General features: G+C 46.3%; 1 protein-coding gene across 2 annotated transcripts in view; it reads left to right on the forward strand.

The window, feature by feature from the left end:
• The window catches only part of NDUFB11 (NADH:ubiquinone oxidoreductase subunit B11), a 45180-nt gene extending 20392 nt beyond the window's left edge, over nt 1-24788 (forward strand). Inside the window, exons 2-4 of one of the 2 annotated variants that reach the window (XM_082205923.1) lie at nt 10216-10346; nt 22199-22278; nt 24607-24788. In XM_082205923.1, coding sequence (XP_082062049.1) covers nt 10216-10346; nt 22199-22265 — 198 coding nt within the window. In that variant the 3' untranslated portion in view covers nt 22266-22278; nt 24607-24788. The remainder of the gene's footprint in view (nt 1-10215; nt 10347-22198; nt 22279-24606) is intronic. The other variant, XM_082205922.1, reaches the window with a different exon arrangement.
• The last annotated feature ends 618 nt before the right edge of the window (nt 24789-25406 follow it).

Genomic DNA, 25406 nt, shown 5'->3' on the forward strand with positions numbered 1-25406 from the left:
ATCTTACCATAAAAAACCTTAGAACTTAAAAACTTATTTATACATAACTCCTTATAACATTTCTACTAAAGCCTAATAGTTTCATTCCAAGATTTTCCTAACAGTCGTTAATTTTGCAATATTTCTCTAAATGAATTTTTAAACTTTCTGCCAATCTTCATCCACCGTCTCTTCTTCCTGGTCTTGGGTTCTGTCAGTCCCTTCTATCTGTTCCATCTAGTCCATCAACCTGGTGATCTTATGTCCGAGGCTCTTAACTCTTTTCCATGTCCCTTCTGCAGATCTTCTTCATAATTGTACCTGCACTTTACTTTGTCTTCTGCTGGTCTTGTTCTTAGTTTCCTTCCTTTGTCTCTGAGGAGTAGATCTCGGGGGAACAACCTAAGAGTGTCTTTATCCCTTCTCGGCCGGTCAGCCCGTTCTCCATGGTTAGCACTAAAGTCCAAAAAATATTCCAAAACATACTTCAATGCCCCTCCAAAGTTGAGTGCCTCGACCACTCCAATCTCCTTCTGGCCCAAAACCAAATCCCAAAGGTCAGAGCATCCCTGCATAGGAGGATCTGACCAACTTGCCATCTCCAGTCCCGACAGGACTCCATCTCTCCAAGTCTGCCTCACTCCAGATTCAGTCCTCAGAAACGACAGCTTATGCTCCTGCAGGTCCACATCTCTCTCAGCTTGTATTACTTGAGGTTCAACAACAACCTCCTCCTTTGTCTTCTCCACAACTTGCCCTGTCAGGGCAGATTCCTGGGTCAGTTGTTGAGCAGGTTCTATATCAGTGGTCACTGTTTGACCGAAATTATCAATTGCAGTAGTCATCAAATCCATCTTTGCATGAAGCTGCTCCAACAAAGCACTTGTCCTGCACAAAGCAGACACTAAAGTTTCCTGTGTCAACATTCTTATCCAAGGTCAGAGCCTGTTTCTCACGCTCTCTAATCTCTACAGCTGTAGAGTTCCCCAGGTCCACTCCAACAAGAATTCAAAAGCTCCCTCTAGAGGAAACAATTTCTATTTGTATCCATCCTTTTACAAGCAGATCCAGCAACAAAATTGCTTTCGTTTTTCAAATCTTTGTTCCTTTTTAGCGCAAAAGGAAACATTGGAGTCAATATGTTTCTCTTATTTAACTATCTGTCAACATGCGTTATTATTCACAGTCAATGAACTTTCCCCAAACATCTATCTTTGACAGCCTGTTCCCAGGTTCAAGACGATAGAAATTTATCTTTCTTTACTCCCTCTCCTGCAGGCTTGAACAATTTAATATTTCCCCCCTCTTGTCCTGCTTCCAAGGGGGGTTTGTAGTTTTAACCTATGGAAATTTAGTCCTTTAGAAATGACTTTCCAGACTTTAGCTTGCAATATCTTTGCTTAAAACTGTTTACAAAAGCGGGAGGCGGACTTCCTGTTTAGACCTTCCCGCTCCGGTGCCAAATTACAAAGTTTAGTAATCCAATTTTCCGTTCTACTCACAGGTACTTGTTTAGAGTCCAATTGTCCACAGGAAAAAAGTCAGCGCTCTCTGACAACAGCTATGCGGCTTCACTCCGTGAAAAGAGCAATCGATTTGAAGCACCGCGCCGCTAACCCCACGTTGCTCCGGCTCCCCATAACTGGGTTTCCCCGCGAGTAGGGGAGGCGCTAAAGGTGCCAGCCAAATCCCAGGTCCACAGGCTTCTTCCGCCTGTGGTTTTTGATGGGTCTCCGCCTCGCCGTGGCGGTCCAGACCCTGATTTTCACGGAGCGGGTTCCTCCAGATCAGAGGAAGCCTGCCATTGCCAGTGGCGCTAACCCGGAAGTCGACCCCTTTCCATTTTAACAGTACAAATTCTACAAACACCTTCCATTTCTCCTCAAAATCATTTCTCCTGCATATTCCCCATCTTACCTTAATGGCACATGTTAATTTATCATTAATCATTAATTCATACCGTAAGATATAATTGTGAGCAATAAAGAATTATTATTATTATTATTATTATTTAATGCACACTGTTCTGGGGAGTTCTCCCAACCCGCCTAGAGCCAATTTGGGAAGGGCACAGGGAGAGAAGAGGGGGAGAAAGCTCTGTTGCACTAAAGGAAGTCCTTCCGCGGGACTTGTTGGTCGACTCCACCCAAAGTTGCATTCATTTCTCCAATGAAAAATTGGAAATTTTAGAGAACACTGGAAAAAAGAGTCTGTGAAATAATTTTCCCTTTTGGAATGAATAAGGGGTATAAAGATTTTTATGCAAGTAAATCTACGTGATTAGGGAATGCTAATTCTTGTTTAAACTCTAGGAATAGTACAACACTTGCATCAAATTGCATTTCTGCACCTAGGTTGCTGTCATCTCCATGGAAGGAGCAAGCGGGGGCTTTTGCTTCCTTGCAAATTGCTGCTTGTCTTCTTTTAAAGAACTTTGATTTAATTTGGAGATACTAGAAGCAAGTAACCTGCTTCTGCTGTCCTTTCGCTTGTACAAAACTAAAGCTACACTCCTATAGGTAGAGTGCTATATTTGCCTGGGAGTAAGCCCCATTGAACTCAGAGAGGCTTGCTTCTGAGTAGACATAAATAGGATCACACTGTAAATCATTAATACCTTTGGAGTTGTATGCAACATTGCATGCATGAAGTTCCAGTCACAGAGAAAGACTTATTCTGCTCTGCTCTCCCCACATGTCCTCAAAATCTTCTTCACCCCTCTTGAGCATATATTACGGGTGCATGGGGGGCTGCAAGGGAGAAGAGGGGAAAGTTCCATTATGCAAGCAGAAGTCTGCTGTGCTATAACCCATCAGGCTGAAATTCTAGGGGTGTAATCATACTAAACATCATAGCTTTTCTCCTGAGTAAACATGCTTAAGATTGCTCTGTAAATTTCATAAGCACGCCAAATATAAAATAGTTTAGGTTTGATAAAAAAGTAATTATTGCACATATTTAAATTTCACCCAAAATGTCACACTCCGGGGGGGGGGGCAGGATGGGGGGTGTTTCATTCCTTCAAAACTTGCACCTTTTGGACTCCTATTTGTTAATAGGGGGTGCTACCTACATGTTTTTGAAATGAGAGCTCAGATTTAAATTTAATAAATTTAAATTTAATACATAATAATAATTTGCAAGTACATTGGCCGCTCTGGGGAGAGGGTCAGGGCTGCCCGGGGGTGGGGCCCAGCCAACATAATGGCCAGGATAAGTTCCACAGAGGGGATGTACTGGGACACCTGATCTCAGTGATCACGGACAGGAGGAGGAGTTAATCTAAGACCAGACCACGTCATTACCGAGGAGGCAGGTTTAGTCATTGTTTGAAGACTATCCCTGCCTCTGGGTCTGGTCTTGACCAGAAGGATACTGGAATCAACAAGGGAGACCCACATAACCGTAAGGCGCTGCTGTGCAATACTAGGTCAGTGATTCATAAGACCATTGCCATCCATGATCGTGGATGGAGGACTTGACCTGGCATGTGTAACAGAGACTTGGTTGGACGAGGCGCATGGTCCTGTTCTTGCTACTGCTTGTCCACCAGGTTTCTCCTATGCACAGCAACCCAGGTCATGTGGGTGGTGAGGGGGGATGCAGGGGGGAGGGGGGGATGCAGTCATTAGCTTGCACCAGGCGTCCTAATGGGAAGACCCAGTTCTCTGAGTGCATGTTCTGGAAGTTGGGCAATAGGGGCAGTATAGGATTCCTTTTGGTGTACCGACCTCCCCGCTGCACCAAGGATTCCCTGCCTGAGCTGCATTTGGTCGCGGTGGATGCTCTTCTGGAGACACCTAGTTGGGTTGTCCTAGGGGATTTTAACATCCATGCCAACACGACCTTACAAGGAACCGCTCAGGACTTCATGGAAAGCATGGCCTCAATAGGGCTGTCCCTGAATAAGTTTGGCCCAACTCATAGTCACAGACATGCCTTAGACCTGGTGTTCACCTCTATAGACGTGGGTGATCTGACACTAAGTAAAAGCAAAACAAAAGAAGTGCCATGGTCAGATCACTTCCTGGTGCAACTGGATTTCTCAGAGACCCTTCCCTTCTGCAGGGAGGTGGGACCAATTTGGATGGTCCACCCCCACCACGTAATGGATCCAAATGGTTTCCAGGGAGTGGTAGGGGATGTTTTATCCCATGTTGATGACCTTTCATCTGATTCCCTGGTGGCCCGCTGGAATGTGGAGTTAACCAGGGCTATCGACTGTCTGTCTCCCAAGCACCCTCTCTGATTGCATGGAGCCCAGACAGCCCCGTGGTTTGCCCCCGAGATGAGGGCGATGAAACAATCGCTGAGGCAGCTAGAGCGCCAGTGGCGGAAAATTCATTCTGAATTGGAGCAGATACAGGTTAGAGTTCAACGTTAAGCCTACCAAGTTGTGATAGCAACAATGAAGAGGACCTTCTTCACCGCCTCTATTGCATCTCCAGAAAACAGCAGCAGGAGATTCTTTCAGGTGGTTCACAATCTAACGGAACCACCTTCGCCATCAGGGCCTGGTGAGGACTGCAAGACCTCCTGCAATGATTTTGCAAAGTTCTTTGCAGATAAAGTTGCTCATATTCGGAAAGAGGTAGACTCCACTGTGGGAGCAGGGCCAGGGCGGGAGATTGCTAGAGCCCTGTCTAGTCAAGTTGCATGGGATTAATGTTGATCTGTTACCTCTAAGGATATGGACAGGCTGCTTGGATGAGTGATACCAACCACCTGTCTCCTTGATCCTTGCCCATTCTGGCTCATAAAAGCAAGCTGGGAAGGTCTGGGCGATGGGCTCTGTAGGGTGATGAAAGCCTCCCTCTTTGAGGGAGTCTTCCCAGACCTGCTTAAAGAAGCGGTTATTAAACCGCTTCGTAAAAAACCATATTTGGGCCCAGCCAATATGGCCAACTATCGCCCAGTCTCAAATCTTCCATTCTTGGGCAAGGTGATTGAGCGAGTGGATGCTGAACAACTCCAGGCACACCTGGAGGATGCAGACCATTTGGATCCCTTCCAGTCAGGATTCAGGCCTCAACTTGGGACTGAAACTGCCTTGGTTGCACTGGTCAATGATCTCCAGCGGCAGGCTAGGGACAAGGGCGAAAGCTGTTTCCTAGTTCTGCCGGATCTCTCAGCAGCCTTTGATATCATTGACCATGGTATCCTTCTGGACTGTCTAGTGGGGTTGGGAGCTGGGGACACTGTTATATAGTGGTTCCACTCCTTTCTTTTAGGCCATGTTCAGAAAGTGGTGTTGGGGAATGAGTGTTCAGACCCCTGGGCTTTCACTTGTGGTGTGACTCAGGGTTCTGTTCTCTCCCTCATGCTTTTAACATCTATATGAAGCCTCTGGGAAAAGAAGGAGTTTGGATTTGATATCCCACTTTATCACTACCCTAAGGAGTCTCATAGCGGCTAACATTCTCCTTTCCCTTCCTCCCCCACAACAAACACTCTGTGAGGTGAGTGGGGCTGAGACTTCAGAGAAGTGTGACTAGCCCAAAGTCACCCAGCAGCTGCATGTGGAGAAGCGGGGAAGCAAACCCGGTTCACCAGATTATGAGTCCACTGCTCTTAACCACTACACCACACTGGCTCTCTAGGAAAGATCATCAGGGGGTTTGGGCTGGGTGTTCATCAGTATGCAGATGATACCCAGCTCTACCTCTCTTTTAAAGCAGAACCAGTGAAGGCAGTGAATGTCCTGTATGAGTGTCTGCAGGCGGTTGGAGGATGGATGGTGGCTAATGGATTGAGGTTGAATCCTGACAAGACAGAAGTACTGTTTTGGGGGGACAGGGGGAAAGCTGGTGTGAAGGACTCCCCGGCCCTGAATGGGGTAACTTTGCCCCTGAAGGACCAGGTGCGGAGCCTGGGAGTCATTTTGGACTCACAGCTGTCCATGGAGGTGCAGATCAATTCTGTGTCCAGGGCAGCTGTCTACCAGCTCCATCTGGAACACCGGCTGAGACCCTACCTGCCTGCAGACTGTCTCACCAGAGTGGTGCATGCTCTGGTTATCTCCCACTTGGACTACTGCAATGCGCTCTACGTGGGGCTACCTTTGAAGGTGACCCGGAAACTACAATTAATCCAAAATGCAGCAGCTAGACTGGGGACTGGAAGTGGCTGCCGAGACCATATAACACCAGTCCTGAAGGACCTACATTGGCTCCCAGTATGTTTCCGAGCACAATTCAGAGTGTTGGTGATGACCTTTAAAGCCCTAAACAGTGTTGGCCCCGTATACCTGAAGGAGCGTCTCCTCCCCCATCGCTCAGCCAGGACTGAGGTCCTCCTCCGAGGGCCTTCTGGTGATTCCCTCACTGCAAGAAGCAAAGTTACAGGCAACCAGCCAGAGGGCCTTCTCAGTCATGGCGCCCACCCTGTGGAACGCCCTCCCATCAGATATCAAGGAGATAACTACACAACTTTTAGAAGACATCTGAAGGCAGACCTGCTCAGGGAAGTTTTTAATGTTTGATGTTGTATTGTGTTTTAATTTTCTGGAAGCCACCCAGAGTGGCTGGGGAAGCCCAGCAAGATGGGTAGGGTATAAATAATAAAATGATTAGGATTATGATTATGATTATCCTAGGGATGCGGGCGGCACTGTGGGTTAAACCACAGAGCCTAGGGCTTGCCGATTAGAAGGTCGGCGGTTCAAATCCCCACCACAGGGTGAGCTCCCGTTGCTCGGTCCCTGCTCCTGCCAACCTAGCAGTTCGAAAGCATGTCAAAGTGCAAGTAGATAAATAGGTACTGCTCTGGCGGGAAGGTAAACAGCATTTCCATGAGCTGCTCTGGTTCACCAGAAGCAGCTTAGTCATGCTGGCCACATGACCCAGAAGCTGTACGCCAGCTCCCTCGGCCAGTAAAGCAAGATGAGCACCGCAACCCCAGAGTCGGCCACGACTGGACCTATGATCAGGGGTCCCTTTACCTTTATGATTATCCTTGAAGTGCAGACTTCTGGTTGGTTGCCCAGTAATGGCAGTCAGGAGCTCTTTCGGCTGAAAGAGCCCCAGCGCTTTGAAGTTGGGGAGACCACGAGAGTGTCGTGGTTCCCCATTAAAAACCTCAGATTGGGCGTTCTGAGGACCTGATGTTCCGGCGGGTGCCTTCCAGCGACTCCCCTGCTCCCCGGTAAGCTCAAAGCAGCGAAGCTCCGAGACTGGCGATCGTGAGTGGCCAATTCCTTCACGAAGAAAGATTTAAAAATTCAGAACTGTAAGTAACTACAAAATTAATTTGGGGAAAATTTGGAAGAAAAGGGAGACTTAAAAATGGAGGTTGGTCCCCTTTTGTTGGAGTAGGTGAGAATCGGCATACAAAGACCTTTAAGAAGCGAAAAACTTTTGAAACTTTGCAAGCAATCTTGCTCCCCCTCCTCGAGGGAAGGGGGGTGTTTGTGTCTAGGAAATTATTTTAGGAAGACAGTGAATACGAGAGAGCCTTCCCCATTCTGCAGTGGACCACCCGGGAGGGAAGACTTGTCTCCATTGTGACGTCACAATGGAAGAGGAAACATTCAATCTCTGTTTCCACTGACTTTGTTACAAACTTTCCTGTGCTGCCTGGCTACACCTTAAATTGACTAAAAAGTGTCCTCTTCCCTCAGATTGAAGGGGAGTTTTGGAGAATTTTCTCTTTGCCATCCTGGTTTTTGATATTCAGTTTGTTTGAAAGATCAGGGACGCTGCCTCTGGGCCGGCTGCAGTGGGACTGGTGGAGAGAAACTGTTTTTCTCCTCCACTGCGCCAGACTGTGGGACTGACCTTGACATTCCTAAGCTATTATGAGTTCAGAAAAAGTAAGACGTGGCTCTAAAGCCCAGCAATTTGAGGAGTGGGTGATGTCAATATTGAGTGACATTAGTGAAGGTTTAAATTGCAGTACAGCAAGCATTGAAAAATTGGATAAAAGGATTGAACTTTTAAGCACTGACTTAAAGGAAGTGAAAGATTAGAGAACCAGACATGATACAAGGTTAGCACAGTTGGAGACTGTTAGAGTGCCAGATTTGGAATGGTTGCAATATGAAAATGCTCATGCAATTGCGTTTCCCCAGTTGAAGGAAAAATAATCGCATTTGAGATTGAGGGGGGGTTCCCTTTTCTGGAAAAGAAAAACTCAAGGAGTCTGATATGCTTTTTTGAAGGAGGAAAGCAAAAGATAAAGACCGTTGGAGATAAGGACAGATTTCCACAAAAGCACTCGTGGAACTTGGATTACAGAGCCCGCAGCTGTCAGGAGCGGAGGCAGCATCCTCTTAATTTGGCATTATGGCGTTGAGAATTTGTTCATGGAATGTAAATGGTTTGAACTCTCCTCAAAAAAGGAGGCAAGTTTATCATGTTTTGGAAAAACAGAATATGGACATAATTTGTTTACAGGAAACCCACATTATAAGACTACATAGAAAAATGCTAATAAACAAAAGATTGGGACAAGAATTTATTTCTTCTGACAAAGTAAAAAAAAGAGGAGTGGTTTTCTATATCAAGGAAGAATGGAATCCAAAATTGGCTTTTAAAGATGAGGAAGGAAGACAAAAAACGGTTTTGCTTCTGAAAAATGCAAGTTGGAGACGGAGTTGTTGGATTCTAAAGTTAAAAATCTGTCTAAAATGTATAAGTTACTGTTGGAGTGGCATACAAAGGATGAACAAGTTACATCAGTAATGATAGATTGGGCAAGAGATGTAGGACATAACATAATGTTTGAGGATTGGGAAAGATTGTGGAAGAAAGGGGTTAAGTTCACAGCATGTACAATGTTAAAGGAGAATATAATGAAAATGATGTACAGATGGTATTTGACCCCTGTTAAATTAGCAAAGATTTATCATAACTGTGATAACCTATCTTGGAAATGTAAAGAAAAAGAAGGAACATTTTATCACGTGGTGGACCTGCCCCCAAGGTGAAAGACTTCTGGGGAAAGATTTATAATGAATTGGAAAAAAATGTTGAAATATCCATTTATAAAGAAGCCAGAGGCCTTTCTTCTTGAAATAACAGGTATGGAATTGCCCAATAAAGATGTTAAATTATTTTTGTATGCCACAACATCTGCTCGAATATTACTAGCTAAGAAGTGGAAAACGCAAGAAATACCAACCGTGGAAGAATGGCAGATGAAGATGATGGCCTTTTCGGAGCTAGCCAACCTGACCGGAAGAGTCCGAGACCAGAATGTGGAGGAGTATCAGGAAGAAATTCAATGACTATTTAGCTAAATACATCAAGTTAAATTAATTGGGAAAAGTTTACAATTACCAGCTAGGCCTAGGATTTAAATAAGTAGTGTGAGGAATTATTATGTTTAATGCTGAATTGGGAAGAAAGACTAATGTTAAGTGATTAAGTTAAGATTTTAAGAACTTTGATTTGGAAAACCGTTAAAAGTGATATACATTGAAATTCAACTAAGGGGATACGAGGAAGTCACTTAACAATGTTAAGAAGATTATTCCTAATAAGGTTATGATTTATGTTTGTCTGTTTATTTGTTAGTGTTTTTTTTTATTTTGTGGAAAATCAACAAAAATTTTGGAGAAAAAAATGAAGTATATATCTTCCTATGCGCCCTTTGCAGTATCAGACTTGATTGATTACCCAAATCTACTGGTTCATACACTTCCATGTTTTTCTCCTTAAACTTTTGCCCTTCTGTGTGTCTGAAGGTTTCCAGTTTTGGCCTCTCAGCAATTTCATCTTCCTAAGTTGATGTTTTGGGCACCTGTGTATCTCACCTGTGGTGGGGATGGAGGCAGACAGGCAGTTGGGGTTGAATATAGTAGAAATAGCATGCAGTGCAAAGAAGCCTTTCCCTAAGGATGGAAGCTGCATGGCTTTGGCAGGAGATGATTACTGGTGCCAAAGACAAATAAGAACTGTTATTATTATTATTATTATTATTATTATTACGCTTATTACTTCAGGTTTTCTTTATTGCTGTTTATATTTGGTTTTAATGTTTTTTGCTATTTCTGTTTTTATTATGTAAGCCACTCTGAGAGCTGTCTGTGTAAAACACAAGTATTAATAGTAATAATTGTAGTTTTTGTTTATTGTAAGTTGCCCAGAGGACTTTTTCTGGGGCAGCAAAAAAAGGAGGAGAAATTACTGGCCTGTGTATGTTAGCTGACCATAGGAGCTGCTTCTTGGCTTGCTCAGAACAAGGACCTGTTTTTCCCACCCTTGCTGGCTGACTGTTTGCATCTTTCCCTTCCAGAACCCAGATTACCACGGCTTTGACCCAGATCCCGTCGTTGACGTCTGGAGCATGCGCGTAGCCTTCTTTTTTGGCATATCCATTACCATTGTATTGGGCTCCACCTTCGTGTGCTATCTGCCGGACTACGGGTAAGGTCCGTTTGGGAAACATTGTTCCAAGCTGTGCTGAGACTTGCAGGCTTTTCATCCCTCACACAGAGACTCAGGGCAGCCCACTCATGAGGCAAGACGAGGCGACCGCCTCAGGCAGCAGGATCCACCAGGGCAGCAGATCTGACACCCAAGGAATGCATTGCTGAGGCTGCTGCCACGGTGGCAGTGCCAGCTGCTGTTGCTCCCTGGAGGCCGGATCGACTGCCTCCTCAGCAGCCTTCCACCATGCAGTCTCTCCGCGAATAAGAAGCACTGCTGGTCTCATTCCACCCCTGGGGAGGAAAGCGTGGTGGCTGCCCTCCAGAGCCTTCTGGGCTCTGCTTCCACGTGGCATGATTCAGAGCATCGCCCCCCCCCCGCAACAACCTTTGTTTCTCATTTCAGCCATTGAGCGAGGTTGATTTGATTCCCCGCCCTTTTTCTGATGTACAGCTTCACTTGCCTCCTTGTTTCTGGTGTAGATCTACTTTATCCCCGCTTCTGTGGTTGTGGGGGGTGGGGTGCATTTGGAGGTTTGCCTCAGGCACCAACATGTCTTGGGCCATTCCTGCAGAGATTCTTCGGTCCAGATGTTTTGGGGCAGGGCAGCTAGTATCATCACTAGCACAGCAACTCCTCTGCTTCTGACCTGTAGCTTCCCCATAAGTCCATTCATTTCCTGAAGCACATCCTGGATCTCCCAACCCCTTCCTCTCATCCTGCTTCCTCATGAAGTGATCCACCCCTTCTGTCCCTGTTTTCAGACTCCTTCTGATCTTCGGTCTCAGTTTTGACCAAACATTTCCCTTTTGTAGTTGCTGTTGTTATTTTATTTCAAATTGGACAAGGCAAGGAAAAAGAAAAAAGAAGATAAATGACAATTTTAAAAAGAAACAGGAATAATAATATTACACAAATAATGCTAATAATAACAGTAGACCACCATCAGTTCACATTGCTGATACAATGACTGTCAGTACACAAATCTTAAATTAAACATATAAATTAATATAAGCCCTCTAGAAGTCCAAATCAGTATCCCGACGAACTTTATGCCCATATGAAATATGTTCAAATGTAGTCAGGAGAATGAGGCCCCCAGAACATTATGTAATAGGTGTTGGGTATGTATCCTCTGAGGCTCAAGGTAGACATTCCTTGGCCACCATAAGGGCTCACAAAAATCCACTTTTGTTGCCCATACATTAATCCCCAATCTACAAGGATATGTTTTAAGAGTACACAAACATCAAGGATTTTGCTAGTACAAAATTAATGCAAGTAACATCTTCAAACCAAAAGGAATATATCTATCCTTTCCCTTCCCAATAACACAAGTGTTTTCTGTGCTGGGAAGGAATAAGCCTATAAGAATCCATCTCAGTACTTGCAGTTAGTCAGAGAAGAGGGGCCAGGGGCCAGGCTTACCTGAAGAGGAAACCTTTTGTCTTGTTTCCTTCTAAACCTTTCTTTTACACATATCAGCACCAGATCACAGATGTTTATCTTAGCCCTGTATTGTGCATTCTCCACCTCCTTTCCAGAGGTGAAATCCTCACGCTAGAAGTCCAGTAGCCCAGGGAGAGAAGTGTCAGTGGTGAACAAATATAACAATATTCTGTCATTCAGATCTTGAAGAATGTAAATCCTCTTTTAGTAAGTTTTGGATACGTCGCAGGGTGTACACATGTAATGGTGATGCAAAGCCAACTCTTAGAGGTGCACCAAATATTTATTGAACAAGAGCGTCTACAGTTCCATCATATGTGGGGCTCTTTAGCCTGGGGGGGGGGAACACCTCAGGGGAGATGAACAGAATCTTCATTAAAATGTTACAGAAGAGATGAACTGTGCCATACCTATGTGGGTGAAGGTGTTCCTGCAGATAACCAAGTTCCATGTTGTTTTATAAATCCAGCAGCGAAACCTTCAGCCTTGCGCCTGCTAGCAAATAGGCAGCCTTGCACCCAGACATTAGCTCAGGGCTTTCTTGGTCACACCTGACTCAGCAGTCACCCATCTAAATGAGACTTGCCTTCAGATCTCCCTGGAAAGGGTTTTTTTCTCTTGGTGTGGTTGTTCTTGAGCTTTCTCAGTCTTTCTGTTACTGTGCAGTTAACCATTTGGGCATATTTAAGTCATTTTGTTGTGCATGTGTATTTTCCTACTTCAAGAGGCAGGATTTTGTTAGAACTGTACAAGATGGCGTATTAGAACATTTTTACCTCTAGATGTGACTAACCTCCTATAATTAAATGAGAGCTTTATTTTATTTTAAGGTATTTCCCTGAAGAAAGACTGTGCGGCCTTTTGGACATTTTTGTGATTCAATAAATCTTCCATTCACCTCTAACGGTCTGCTTTGCAACAGTGTTTTGGAGCAGTCTCCCTTCATTTTTGTACCCTTTTTATGGTGAGGCAGAGATCTTGCTTTGAGGAGCTCAGAGGGAAAGGTTTAGGAAAGAGATGGAGGGAATTAGAGGGAAATAATCAAAGGCCCGGAGTCTGCTGCTTGTGGGAGGTCTAAGATCCTTGGGAGATGTAGGTGGATTTGACTGCCTGAGGGTCCTATATGCTCTGTGCCCATAGCTGCCCTCTTGATCCCTCTCCGAAGTGGCTTCTGGAGAGTCTATTCCAATGAAATGTTGCCTTGCAGAATTGCCTCTGGCACTGAGGCAGCTTTGCCCTGGTAGCAATCTCCCTAGGTCTTGAGTATGAAGAAGGCAGCAACTGTTAGCTGGGAGGGCTGCAAAGCTGGGAAGGAATTTGTGAGGTTTCTGGACCTAATCCCCTTCCTTGTACATGATCCTCAACAAGTTTGTGCAGGCTTAACCACTCAGAACACCGGTGGATGCATCCAGTACATTGCCACTTCCTCTTGGTGTTATTCTTGGGGGTCGGGGGAGAACACAGAAAGCTTTGCCACTAAATCTGACTGATTAAATGTTATTGCACAACACTTAGGCACCCCAAAGTAGGCTAGGCCTTCTGCTTCCCAGATTGGCACGGGCGAAATTCCTCTTGCCCTCCTCTGCATGCCAGGCTTTCCACCACAACCATCCCAAGGTGGAAGCAGCTCCTCTTGGGCTTCTCTGACCCTGGCCATGACTGTGGGAGCCACAGTGGGTGCTTCTCCCTGCAGAAACAGCTGTAATAGGAAAGCCACTTTTACTGAGAGTGGAGGTCCTTCCCTCAGCTTTACAAGGAAAGAACATGTTGCAAGAGGGGAAAGGCTACGAGAGAGATGCTGTAGTCATTATTTTAGGGTGGGAAGCTAGCAAACTTCTTTCCCTCCCCCCTCTTAGGACCCTGGATAGTAGAGGAAAATGGGCCTTTTAGGAGAAGGGAGGTGTATTGAGGACTAGACGCTTCCCTTCCCATGCCAACTAAAATACCCTCCTGGACTTGTCTAGTTTCTGGACTGGAAGCCATTTTCCTCAATAATTAGGAAGGTGAAAAATTGTTGTGGGTTCAGAAGATCTGGTTGGGATGGAGTTAGGGTGGTGATTGGAGGATGGAATATCCCTGCTAATTGGCTGCATATTCTGAATGGAGCCCCCCTCCTCCCACAACAACATTGTCCTCGCTGCTTTTGTATGTGTGTGAGAATAATCTGGACCAAGTGACCTTAGGAGGGGCAACCTGAGCCAGTAGTTAATGAGTGCTCTTGGCTTTTTTTGGTTATTTTTATCATGTCCTATCCGGGGAGTTTAGGGCAGCTAATGCCTCTGAATGATACAGAAGGGCTTTGTGGCTTGCAAAAGGCTCTTAGTAGAAACCAACTAGATAAATGGTAAGAGGAGAACTAGGAAATATTATAAAATAATGTTGGGGTGTATTGCTAATATAAAGTGGTATAGAAAGAAGGAGAAGAGGAAAAGGAAAAAGAACGTGGGTGTTTCAGAGGAAGGAGTGGGGAAACTCAGTCCTGCGGGCCACTATCTCAGCTGGCTATACCTCTGCTCCCCAGGCCACACCCTTCACTGGGACCCTGGATTTCTGCCAAAATCCCAGGTGCTTTTGCCTGGCTGCAATGTGTCCTTGAGCATCTACCATGCAACAATGAAGTGTCCATTCTTTGCTCAGCTTACCGTTGCCTGTCACCATCACTCTTGCAAGGTTGCTCAGCAGGGACTGCAGCCCCCAGCTGGAGTCAAAGGGACGTGGCTTGCTTGGAACAGTGTGTGTTTGTAAGCTGGCCTGCCCTCGCTTCTGCCCTTTCCTCCTATGTGGGCAGGTAGGCTGGTACAGATGGGATGTTCTTGCTCTCACAACCGTGGTTAAAAGAATGGCGCAGGCTGCAGGAGCAGTGCTTGCTCTCCCATCTTGGGTGCGAACCCCTCCAGCCCACTTTTAAACCAAAGCGAAGTGTTCCATTGGCATCAATATGATCCACCACCAGGAGCCAGTGAAGCCGTTGTAGTGGTAAGTGTGCTTGTCTACAATTCAGCCTCCCTGGGTGGCCAGTCGCTGTCTTTCAGCCTAGACTAGCTTCTTCTGAGGGTACAATGAGTGGGACAGATGAAACAGGTATACCACCTTGACTAGAGGGCTCCTGTTTAACTGTGGCTAACTGGTGTAGATGTAACATCTGAATCAGGCTGGAGGGGAGAACGCCCACAGTCCTGGAGCCTCTTAACCCAAAGTATTACATCTGCCCCAACCCATATTAAGTGCTTCTCAAGAACAACAACCTGCAAATCAAATTCTACATCTAGAAGACACAGACCCTCTAATGATAATTTTAAAATGATACGTCTACAAGTAGTTTTTCATAATATATTCTGCTTTCTGATTGAGTTTTTCAGCTCAGTTTTGGTTTTGTTTTGTAAGGAAGGTAGATGGCTGGGTTGGGTGAGCTGAGCAGTGAGAGAAATGCACCTCCACCCTGCTGAAGCTTTTTCTCATCCTTTGCGAGGTATTTCCTGCACAGTTCAGGTGTTTTCTCTGTGATAATGAGGGCTAGAAAAATAGTTTTTCATCTAGGGAAGCTGCATTTCTCAGGATGCTGGATGAATAATGGGTTATACTTGCTTGTGAGTCAAAGTGAGGTTTTTGGGATATGTGCAGCCATGCTCATGGGAGGCAGGAAGAGCAGAAAATGGGAGGGAAGCACCTTGGAAATCTGGTCAGAGCACCAGGCTGTGCCTGAATGGCAGCTGGTGGGTGGTCCAACATCCACGACAAGCCTTCCTCTCCCTCTGTGCCTCCAGACTCCATCTCCCTTTATCTCCAGCCATCGGGCCACGCTGGCTGGGGCTGATGGGAACTGGAGCCCAGCAGCCTGGGACAGACACAGGTCCCCCACCCTGGTTTTAAAGGCATTAGCCATGGCCTGTGCAAGAGCACCCACCCCCACCCCTTCTCCCCTTCTCCATCCCTGCTCCCCAGCAGCCCTCCCAGCCTGGCCCTGGCTTTGCGAAAGGGTTTGTTTCCAGACAGGGCAGGCTATTTAGAGGGCGAGTTGTGGAAATTCACCGCTGCTCAAGAGCCACTAGAAGTAATTTTGGCAGTGCACTAGCTGGAGCTAGGTGTGTGCGTGTATATTTAGCTTCTGGGATATAGATAGAGCCGAGGCCCAGAGCCGGGAGCCGTGCTGTTTTGGCTGGCAAGGAGGGGCAGGTTACAGCCTGGCTCTCTCTGCTGCTGACGCACATCGAACCTTCTGATCAGAAGCAGCTTGCGCAGCTCCTGCTCCCATCCGTTCTGGCTCTGCAAAAGACCCTGTAGAGGAGCATTGCTAATGAGCAAGGCTTTGCCCCCAGCTTTTGAGCTGAGATGGGAACCCAGGAGTCCTGATGTGCAGCTTCCTCCTTCTCATCTTCTGAGACAACACATTCCTCTTACAGCTAAGACTAGAGCCCGTCTCTTTGTTTGTCTCCTTCCCATCTGCTTCCAGTTCTCCTAAACATTGTCGACTTGAGTTGTCCTGTATTACTAAGGAATGGGGGTGGAGGGCTCCTGTTGGGCAAACAGACAGGTGAACTGGGAGTTGAAAGGGCAAGGGTGGGTTGCCTGCAAAGCTGTACCCTGAGAGCAATGTAGAGGTGTGGTCAGGGAACGTATTCCATGGTTTGTACTGCAGCACTGCAGAAATTAGAACTGGGTGCAGAATTCAGCATTTAGAGAATGCAGAGCTTTCTGGGTACTGGAAACACTGGAACTGGGGGAGGCAGTGGGCTCCTGTGGCAGACGGAGGGGGGTGCTTAATTCTTCCCTTGCTTTTTTATGATATTTATTAAAATTTCAGAAACAAAAAATTACATAGTTAAAAATAAAAGAGACGGGAAAATATAGAAGAAGAAAAAACATACAAAATATAGAAAAAAAAGTTAGAAAAAAACACTTAAAAACAAATTAATCCTTCCATATCTTACATTTCATTTCCTTGCTTCCCTGACCTCCTCTCACCTCCCTTTTTTGTATTCCAGTTCAATTGGTTAATTCAGCAATTCCTTTCCCTCTTTGTTTTTGTCTTAGTCCTTTAACTTAATATTTTATAGCTTTAGATTCTCACCTATTAACCGGCCATTTTTTCATACACCTTTATGACATTGCTTCTAGAACCACTTAATTTCATTCTAACATCATTCTAACATTCATTACTTTTACAATATTTCTGTAAATAGTCTTTAAATTTCTTCCAATCTTCTTCCACCAACTCTTCTCCCTGGTCTCGGATTCTGCCAGTCATTTCCGCCAGTTCCATATAGTCCATCACCTTCATCTGCCATTCTTCCAAGGTGGGTAGGTCTTGTGTCTTCCAATACTTCACAATGAGTAGTCTTGCTGCTGTTGTGGCATACATAAAGAAAATTCTATCCTTCTTTGGCACCAATTGGCCGACAATGCCCAGGAGAAAGGCCTCTGGTTTCTTCAGGAAGGTATATTTAAATACCTTTTTCATTTCATTATAGATCATCTCCCAGAAAGCCTTAATACTTGGGCACGTCCACCAAAGGTGAAAGAATGTACCTTCAGTTTCTTTGCATTTCCAACATTTATTATCGGGCAAATGATAAATTTTTGCAAGCTTGACTGGGGTCATGTACCACCTGTATATCATTTTCATAATATTCTCTCTTAAGGCATTGCATGCCGTAAACTTCATACCTGTGGTCCATAACTGTTCCCAGTCAGCCATCATTATGTTATGTCCAACATCTTGTGCCCATTTAATCATAGCAGATTTCACCGTTTCATCCTGTGTATTCCATTTCAACAGCAAGTTATACATCTTTGACAAAATCTTAGTTTTGTGTTCTAACAGTTCTGTTTCTAATTTTGATTTTTCCACAATTCTTCCCTTGCTTTGCTGGGCTTTTCTCTCTGCCATCCCCCACTACTCAAGTGGCTTTCCCACCACTACCAGATATGTGACAGGCTCATCAAGGTGAGAGAAGCAGCACGGGAGAGGGAGGCCCAGAAGGACAAAGGAAAAGGGGGTGGGGAGCAGAAGCCCCTTTCTGCTTCCCTGAAAAAACCTGGTTGCTCCCACCATTACTGTATACATCACAAGTCCTGTCTTTGCCTTCATGGTGTTTCACCCACAGCTGCTGCAAATCAGACCCCAGGAACCACAGGAAGACCAAGACTTAGCAGGCAGAGCATATTTGGTGTAATTCTGAGCAAACAGCACCTGTCCTGTTTGTCAGACACAGTTTCTATTCAGTACTCACAGAGCTGGCTACTGCCCATACCAGGTACTCTGCACTAACTCTGAATCAATGCAATCATTTTAAGGGAAAGACGAATGAAGGTGGGTTTTTGCGGGGGGGGGGGCAGGGGTAAAGCAATGTGATGTATTCATACTCCATACACCCTGTGGTAATGGACTTTTCTTAGAAAATACTAGCTTCCATTTCCTGGAAAAATGGGGACTAGAAACTTGTGTTAAAAAAAAAACCTTGAAGGCTAGAATTCTTGGAAATAGAATGGAAAAGGGACAAAGTAATCCTTTAGGACCTTCATTCGGTGACTGGCAGTCAATCACAGACACATAGGAGCCTTTGGACTAGTAGAATTCATGCCAAACTCCTGAGCTATGGAATCTCTCCCTTAGATTCCCTAAAACTAGATCAAATCACTGCTCAAAGACTGATCCGCCAAAGACTGGATGACATCGATTTACAGCGAAATTATATGCTGGGGGGAGGTGTTTGTTCGCCCCAGAACATTGGTATCACTTTAACTTACTGCGTTCCATCATACCTCTCCTCCCTTTCGACTGTTGCCCATAGGCTGGCCTTCACCAAAGCGAGGTTTAACGTTTTTCCCTCCAATGTCCTGAGACATAGATTCTCAAAGGGCCAAGCCTCCGCCATGTGCGAATGTGATAAGGAGACGCCGGAGTCGCTTCAGCACATTATGTTCACTTGCCCCTTATTCAAGGTGCCACGGGCAAATTTGTTGGGATCAATCATACAGAAACTAGAGGGTACCCCACCAAAATTCCACCTTGCCCAAATCTTGCAGGATAAGGATACCCACACGACCCTGAAAGTGGCTAGGTTCCTGGTCGCTGTCCTTACCCAAAAGCGTTGCCAAGGAGCACCACAAGCTAATTAAGGCGTAGTATGCCATTCCATCTTATAGTATTTTATTGTTATAGTAGTGTTTTAGCGGCTGTTTTTTCTCACGTGCACAAGCTGTTATTTATGTCTTGTTTTTATCTGTATGGGCCTACGGCCGTAATAAATTATTATTATTATAGGAGCCTTTCTTCTGGGCACTGACTTCTGTGAAAAATACTGAGTGCACAGTTGAAACCTTTTTTGCCCATTTATTGTAGCGAAAATTCTGAGGCACAGACTTGCAAATTCTCTCTTGCGATGCATTCCTAAACTGTTTAGGGTGACAGCCAAAAATCTGTCATTGCTTTGCATCCCTGATTCTCTGAAGGCATCTAGTTATCTTGACTGGAAAATGCTGGGATAGATGGACCAACAGTCTGGCTTGCTGCCGCCGCCACCTCCACACACACCTGGGAAAAGGCCTGGGTCTGCGGTGTCTTGATTGTGAGTGGTGGGAGCCTGCCTGTCTACTTCTTGTGTTCTGGGGAGGCGCCAAATCACAAGACATAACTCTTCTCTAATTGATGGGGTCTCATTAGCGAGGTCTTTGGGGAGCCTCTAACTCCTGTTGCGGCAGCAGGAGCCTCTGCTTGCTGGAGTTGGGGAGGGGGGCATGGGGGAATTGAGCTGACAGCATTTAGGCAGGAGAAAGGACCAGACAGGAGAGGAGAAGAGAGGAGAGGAGGGCAGTGGAGAAAGATGAATGCATATTATAATGAGCATCTCAGCCCTTTTGGATATCCTTAGTTATAATTGCAGTCTTAGCACAAAGATCACAGACATCTGCTTTGCCTTTGAAGCAGCCCACTCTTCCCATTTTACAGATGCGGAACTGAGGCTGAGCGTTGAGTGGCTTATGCCCTTTCCAGTTGTGTCTGTGGCTGAGTTTGGGACTTGAAAGTGCAGCTTCTCTCCACTCTGCAATGTTGTTCTGCATTGTTCCAGCCACTGGAGTGTTCCTGGACCTCATCTCAACCAGCCACACCCTTTTGCTGTTGTGTGTTTTGCCCCATACAGTGGTGCCTCGCAAGACGAAAAGAATCCGTTCTGTGATTCTCTTCGTCTAGCGGTTTTTTCGTCTTGCGAAGCAAGCCCAGTGACGGATTAGCGGCTTTTAGAGGCTTATCTGCTGATCGGATCAGCTGATAAGCGGCTTAGCGGCTTAGAAAAAGGGGGGGAGGGGAAAAAAACCAGCAGGAACTCGCAAGACATAGGAAATTCGTTTTGCGAAGCACCTTTCGTCTTGCGAGTTTTCCGTCTTGCGAGGCATTCGTCTTGCGGGGCACCACTGTACTCTGCCTGATTTTGAAGCTGTGGTACACGCATAGGCCCCAAACATTGGCAGCAATTGGGCAGGTGGGTGTCAGTGGGCTGGTAAGGTCCATCTTTAGTCTGTTGCTGTTTGAAAGTACCCTTAGGGCCTAGGTTCCCCCCCCCCCGCCTCCCTCCCCTTCTGAAAGTCCAGGGCTGCTTCCAGTTTATTTACATTTTATTATATCATCTTATACAGGTGAAACTTGAAAAATTAGAATATCGTGGAAAAGTTCATTTATTTCAGTAATTCAACTTAAAAGGTGAAACTAATATATGAGATAGACTCATGGCATGCAAAGCGAGATATGTCAGTCCTTTACTTGTTATAATTGTGATGATCATGGCGTACAGCTGATGAAAACCCCAAATTAACAGTCTCAGAAAATTGGAATATTAAATGAAATCAGCAAAACAAGGATTGCAAATAGAGCAATATTGGACCTCTGAGAAGTAGAAGCATGCATATGTACTCAGTACTTGGTTTGGGCCCCTTTGCATCAATTACTGCCTCAATGCGGCATGGCATGGATGCTATCAGCCTGTGGCACTGCTGAGGTGTTATGGAAGGACAGCCTTTTCCTTCTAGAGTGTTCGGTGTGGCCCGTCCACCAGCTCTACATAATGAGGTTCTGAAAGAAAAGTGAAACTTTTCCACGATATTCTAATTTTTCGAGTTTCACCTGTATTTATGAGCCACCCAGTAACAATGTTATTGGAGTGATGAGCAAATAAAATTGCTTAGCAATTGGAGAAGACAATCAAACACTAAAAGCCAATAACCAAGGCAGGAGTACGCCACTCTCTCTTACCCTATCTGCTGGCATAAAAGTACAAGAGCAATCTCGGGAGGCTATTGCTCCCATTTCTATTTCTCCTTTTCTGAAGACTCTTCTTTCTGTAAAGGCATTTCTCTTTTACACGCACACAGTCTCCTTGCCTCCACTTCAGACTCCTTCCAGGAAGGAGGGAGAAGGTCTCCCCTCCTACACAGAGAAAGAGCTCTGCTCCCTGGCTTCTCTCCTGCCTGGCCCCTTTCTCTGTGGAGTTGCTGCAGTCCCATTTGTCAGCCAGGAAGCTTCAGATGAAAGCCCGTTTCCAGTCCGTTAATATTCCGCTTAATGAGCTGACAAAGCAGATCCTCTGTGGTTGCAGAGTGGGAAATAATAATTAAACTTACTTTAGGCTGATGCTTTGCGTTATTGTCCTCGCTGCAGGTCGTGAGTGGCCATTTCTGGGCAACAACCTCCCCTCCCTCTCCTGCCTCCTTCAGGTGGCTGATCAGGTGGTGTTCTCTCATGTAAGGGATTGTCCCATAGGAGCGGCACAACACCTGGAGTGCGGGTGGGGCGAAAGGGAACAGAGAGCAAATTCATTGGTAAATGCCCTTTATGGCCCAGGGTTATCAGTCTTGAAGGAAACGCTAATGCCACAATAAAGCCTGCTTCTGAGTTCCCCTCCAGTGCCTCTACTAGGAGTGGAGAGTGTACCCTTCCATTCTTACTCCCCCCACTGGATACTCTGACATCAGTCTTTTCTTATGAAGTTGTAGCTATTGACATGCCCATTTGCAGAGGGTGAGAGGAGAGAGACATACAAAGAATGTGGCTCATGGCTGGCTGAAATGCAAAATGGGCACTTAGTCCTGATACTCTGTGGTCTTATTTTGGGGCGGGGGGACTAAGTGTCTAGTCCTCATGGCTATAGGCAAAAGAACTATTACTTCTGCTTACTAAATGTTTGCCAAAAAAGAGCACTCCTGAATGCAGCTTCTAAAAGTCACTAAATTTTTGTGCTGCTTCACTTGTCAGTGGCAACCATAAAACCATATTTCTGAAGTTACACAGAACCAGAATACTTTCTGTCCTTTTGATGTATTTTATAAAAATGTTCACAGCCACTCATGAGTATCTGCTCCACTTTTTTCCTTGAAATATTGCCTCTCCCATTTTGAGATCTCCACAGGGCAATTTCTGTGGCCAAAGAATTTCTGGGCCTCTGTTTGGAGAATGTATTCCACTGCAGTGCATAAAACTGCCTGGCTGGTGAGTTTGAGGTTTGCTGGAGAGGGAGCAACCAAAGCTCCCCCCCCCCAGCCACCCTCCTCAGTGGTCCTGAGTCACACCCCAAATAATTTTGCCTTGCTGGAAATGTGTCCTCCTGTGTGGAGAACAGAGGGGGGGGGGTGAGCGTCTGCATAAACTGGAGTGCTGTGTACCTGAGAGGCAGCATTGATATTTGCTGCTTTGCCCAGTTTGGCCACTGGCATGTGGCACTCAGAGGTTTGCCCCCAAGGGACCGTGGGCCCTGCACTGGAGAAGATTCCTCACCCATGGAGTAGATGACCCTGTGGGACAGACTGGGGGTGGGGTGGGCATGAGAGTCGCAGGGAGGGAGAAAATCCAGCACCAGGAAGACATAGCAGAGGTTTGGCTTTGTAGTCACCCGAGCTTCTGCATGTGAACTAAGGGAGGGGCAAGGGGACACCCTGGGAGTTTCGGGCCACATCTTTCTCTCCTCCCCCCCCCCTTTTCCCTGGGCCAGAGTAGTGAGCACCCGCATGCACACATGTTGATCCACTGGGCTGCATACGTGCAGTTGCGCACGAGGACTTTGTATGCCTGCTTGCCAAAGGGAGGGCCGCTGCTTGCATAGAAAGATGTTTTGGAAGAAGGACAGAGTTCAAAAAGTTTGAGAAATGCTGGCTTAGATGGTAGCTTCACTCCTGCCACTAGACTAGGAAGGAGGGGGTGATGCTGCCGCCATTGCCTCCCTCCTCTTTGCCACTAGAGCAGGGAGAGTTCAAAGGATCCTGCCTTCCTCCCTCTGTTAAATTTGCCTGACTTCATGCTGTCTGTTGGAAGAGGAGATGGAAATAGCAGGGAGGGGCTGCAAACTAGGCCAGGTCCCATTACTGCATTCTGAGCCACCAAAGCAGCTGTCTGGTTTGTGTTTGTGTATGTGGAATCAGCTGCTTGTGTGCATTGGACTTGCCCTTTGCTAAGAGCACTGACTAAGCCTCAGGCAAGAAGCCCCAGAGCAAATGCAAGCAAGGGCCATGCCTGATCAACTGGGTTGACTGGTCTGTGCTGGGTCAGCTGAGGCAGGGGGCAAAAGGTGATTTGTTGGGCAGAGCCATGCCACTCCGTACCTTAATAAGGAAATTGGACTAGGATTGTTCTCTCTCTCTCTCACTCTCACATGCACACACAGCGATTCTGATGTTTTCACAGGAAGCCCAAAACTGAATAGAGCTGGGCTAAGCAGCAGTCTGGAGACTCCTTAATGAAGCACTAATTAAGGCAAGCTGCTTTGCACTTGATCTCAGCACAGTATAATTAATGCTGCAGCTTTGATTGGGTTCACACTCCTAACTCCTTGTGCCAATGTGGTACATCCAGGGTATAACAGTCAAACGGCTCCGAGTGCTCCTTGATCAGCTGTGCCTATATGCATTGCTAGAGCAGAACTGGAGAACTTAGTGACTCTCCAGAGGTTGTTGGACTACAACTCCCATCAGCCCCGGCTAACACAGCCAACAGCCAGTGGTGGAGGCACTGGCAGTCCATCAGTATCTGAAGGGGCCACAAGGTTCCCCACCCCTGTCCTAGAGCAGCAGAAAGCATGCTGAGAAATGTGCTGTGGGGCTTGAGCAGTTCTGTAGAAGTGTCATTCAGTATCTGTCTCCCCTAAATATTCTATATGAATCCCATCTCTGACTTGAAGACACGAACAGCCTTGGCCTGTGATGACTTTTCTGTGCTCCAACACATGCTGAACTTTGAGTGGAATTCAGTGTCTAATGCAAAACCTGGCTTCCTAAGGAAATGTAGTTTTTAAGCAAGCTTCTGGTCCTCATCGTCATGCAAATGTTGCACTTTCTCTGCCTCATGGAAAGAGGCTTTGCACCCTGCTTGGCCATCTCGGTCTCTTCCAGGGAAACTGCTCCCCCTGACTTATGCATCCTTGTGTTTCTACCCCTTCACCTTTCCTCCTTCCAAAGAAATCCAAATTCTGTAGCACCTTGCCTCCCTACAGTCCATCAAGTGGCTGCAGCTGGCCTCTTCCCACTTTTGCAGCCTGGCTGCTGTCCCCCTCTGGCCCAATTTGGCCCATAGCAGGAGCCAGGTCCCATGACAGTAGAACAGCCTCCCTCGGTCTGGGGCTCTCCAGATGTGGCCAGGCTGCAGCTGCCATCATCCCTGAACATTGGCCACGTTGCGGAGGGCTATGGGGAGAGGAGAGTCCCAAGACCCCACGCTGGGGAAGGTTGGAGTCTAGCGCCCCGTAGCCCTTTCCTGTATTTCCAGGGCACTGTTGACACCTTGCAATAACTTGCTCTGCTTTGGTCTCTCTTTTGTCTCTCCCTCCAGGATGGAAGAGTGGTCTCGTCGAGAAGCTGAACGGAAAATTAAAGAGCGGGAGGCACAGGGGCTGCCTGTGCTTGACTCTAATTATTATGACCCCAGCAAAATTGTGCTGCCTCCAGAGGATGAGGAATAAGTTCCATGATGTCTGCCTGTCTGGCTAAGCTGAGAATAAACTTCCAAGATGATTTGTGTTTACTGCCAGCTTCTCTCTCTCTCTCTCTCTCTCTCTCTCTCTCTCTCTCTCGTGGGTTTGGAAAGGGAAAGTTCATCCACCTAAAAGGGGTGTGTAATCTGAACAGTATAGAGTAGGCCAGGCCAGCCACTCCACTCCCTTGATGTTCTGCTTCAAGGGCGATTGCATTTGCTACATATCCCTGCTGCCATCATCCCAGCTGCTGTGTTGTCGAGATGCTGCATGCGCATGTTGTTATGAGGAAACACGACAATGAGCCCTGGGATGCTGGCAGACGCTGCACACAGTCAAGAGTTAGCCTGTGCGTTGCCTGTTAAGAAACAGGCTAATGCTGAAAAGGAAGGGGGAAACATCAGCATTTGGACTCATAGCTGCTGTTGTCACGAAGGGAAATGGGAGGCCTGAGCGCTGCTTCGGTTTCGGCCAGGCCTTTCCTTGGCCCTGCCTTGGATATAGTAGAATTTGGCAGCACCACTCACTCCTGGCTGAAGCCAGGCCTTGGGCAGATGGCCCTCCTGGTGCCTTGCGGTGGAGTGCTATATTTATCCTGTGTGTCACTGCCCATCCTTGTATGTGTATCGACTGTGTATCTACAGAGCCTATTCTGTGT

This window comes from Podarcis vaucheri (genome assembly GCF_965113315.1).
Source record: "Podarcis vaucheri genome assembly, chromosome: 17".
NCBI lineage: Eukaryota > Metazoa > Chordata > Lepidosauria > Squamata > Lacertidae > Podarcis > Podarcis vaucheri.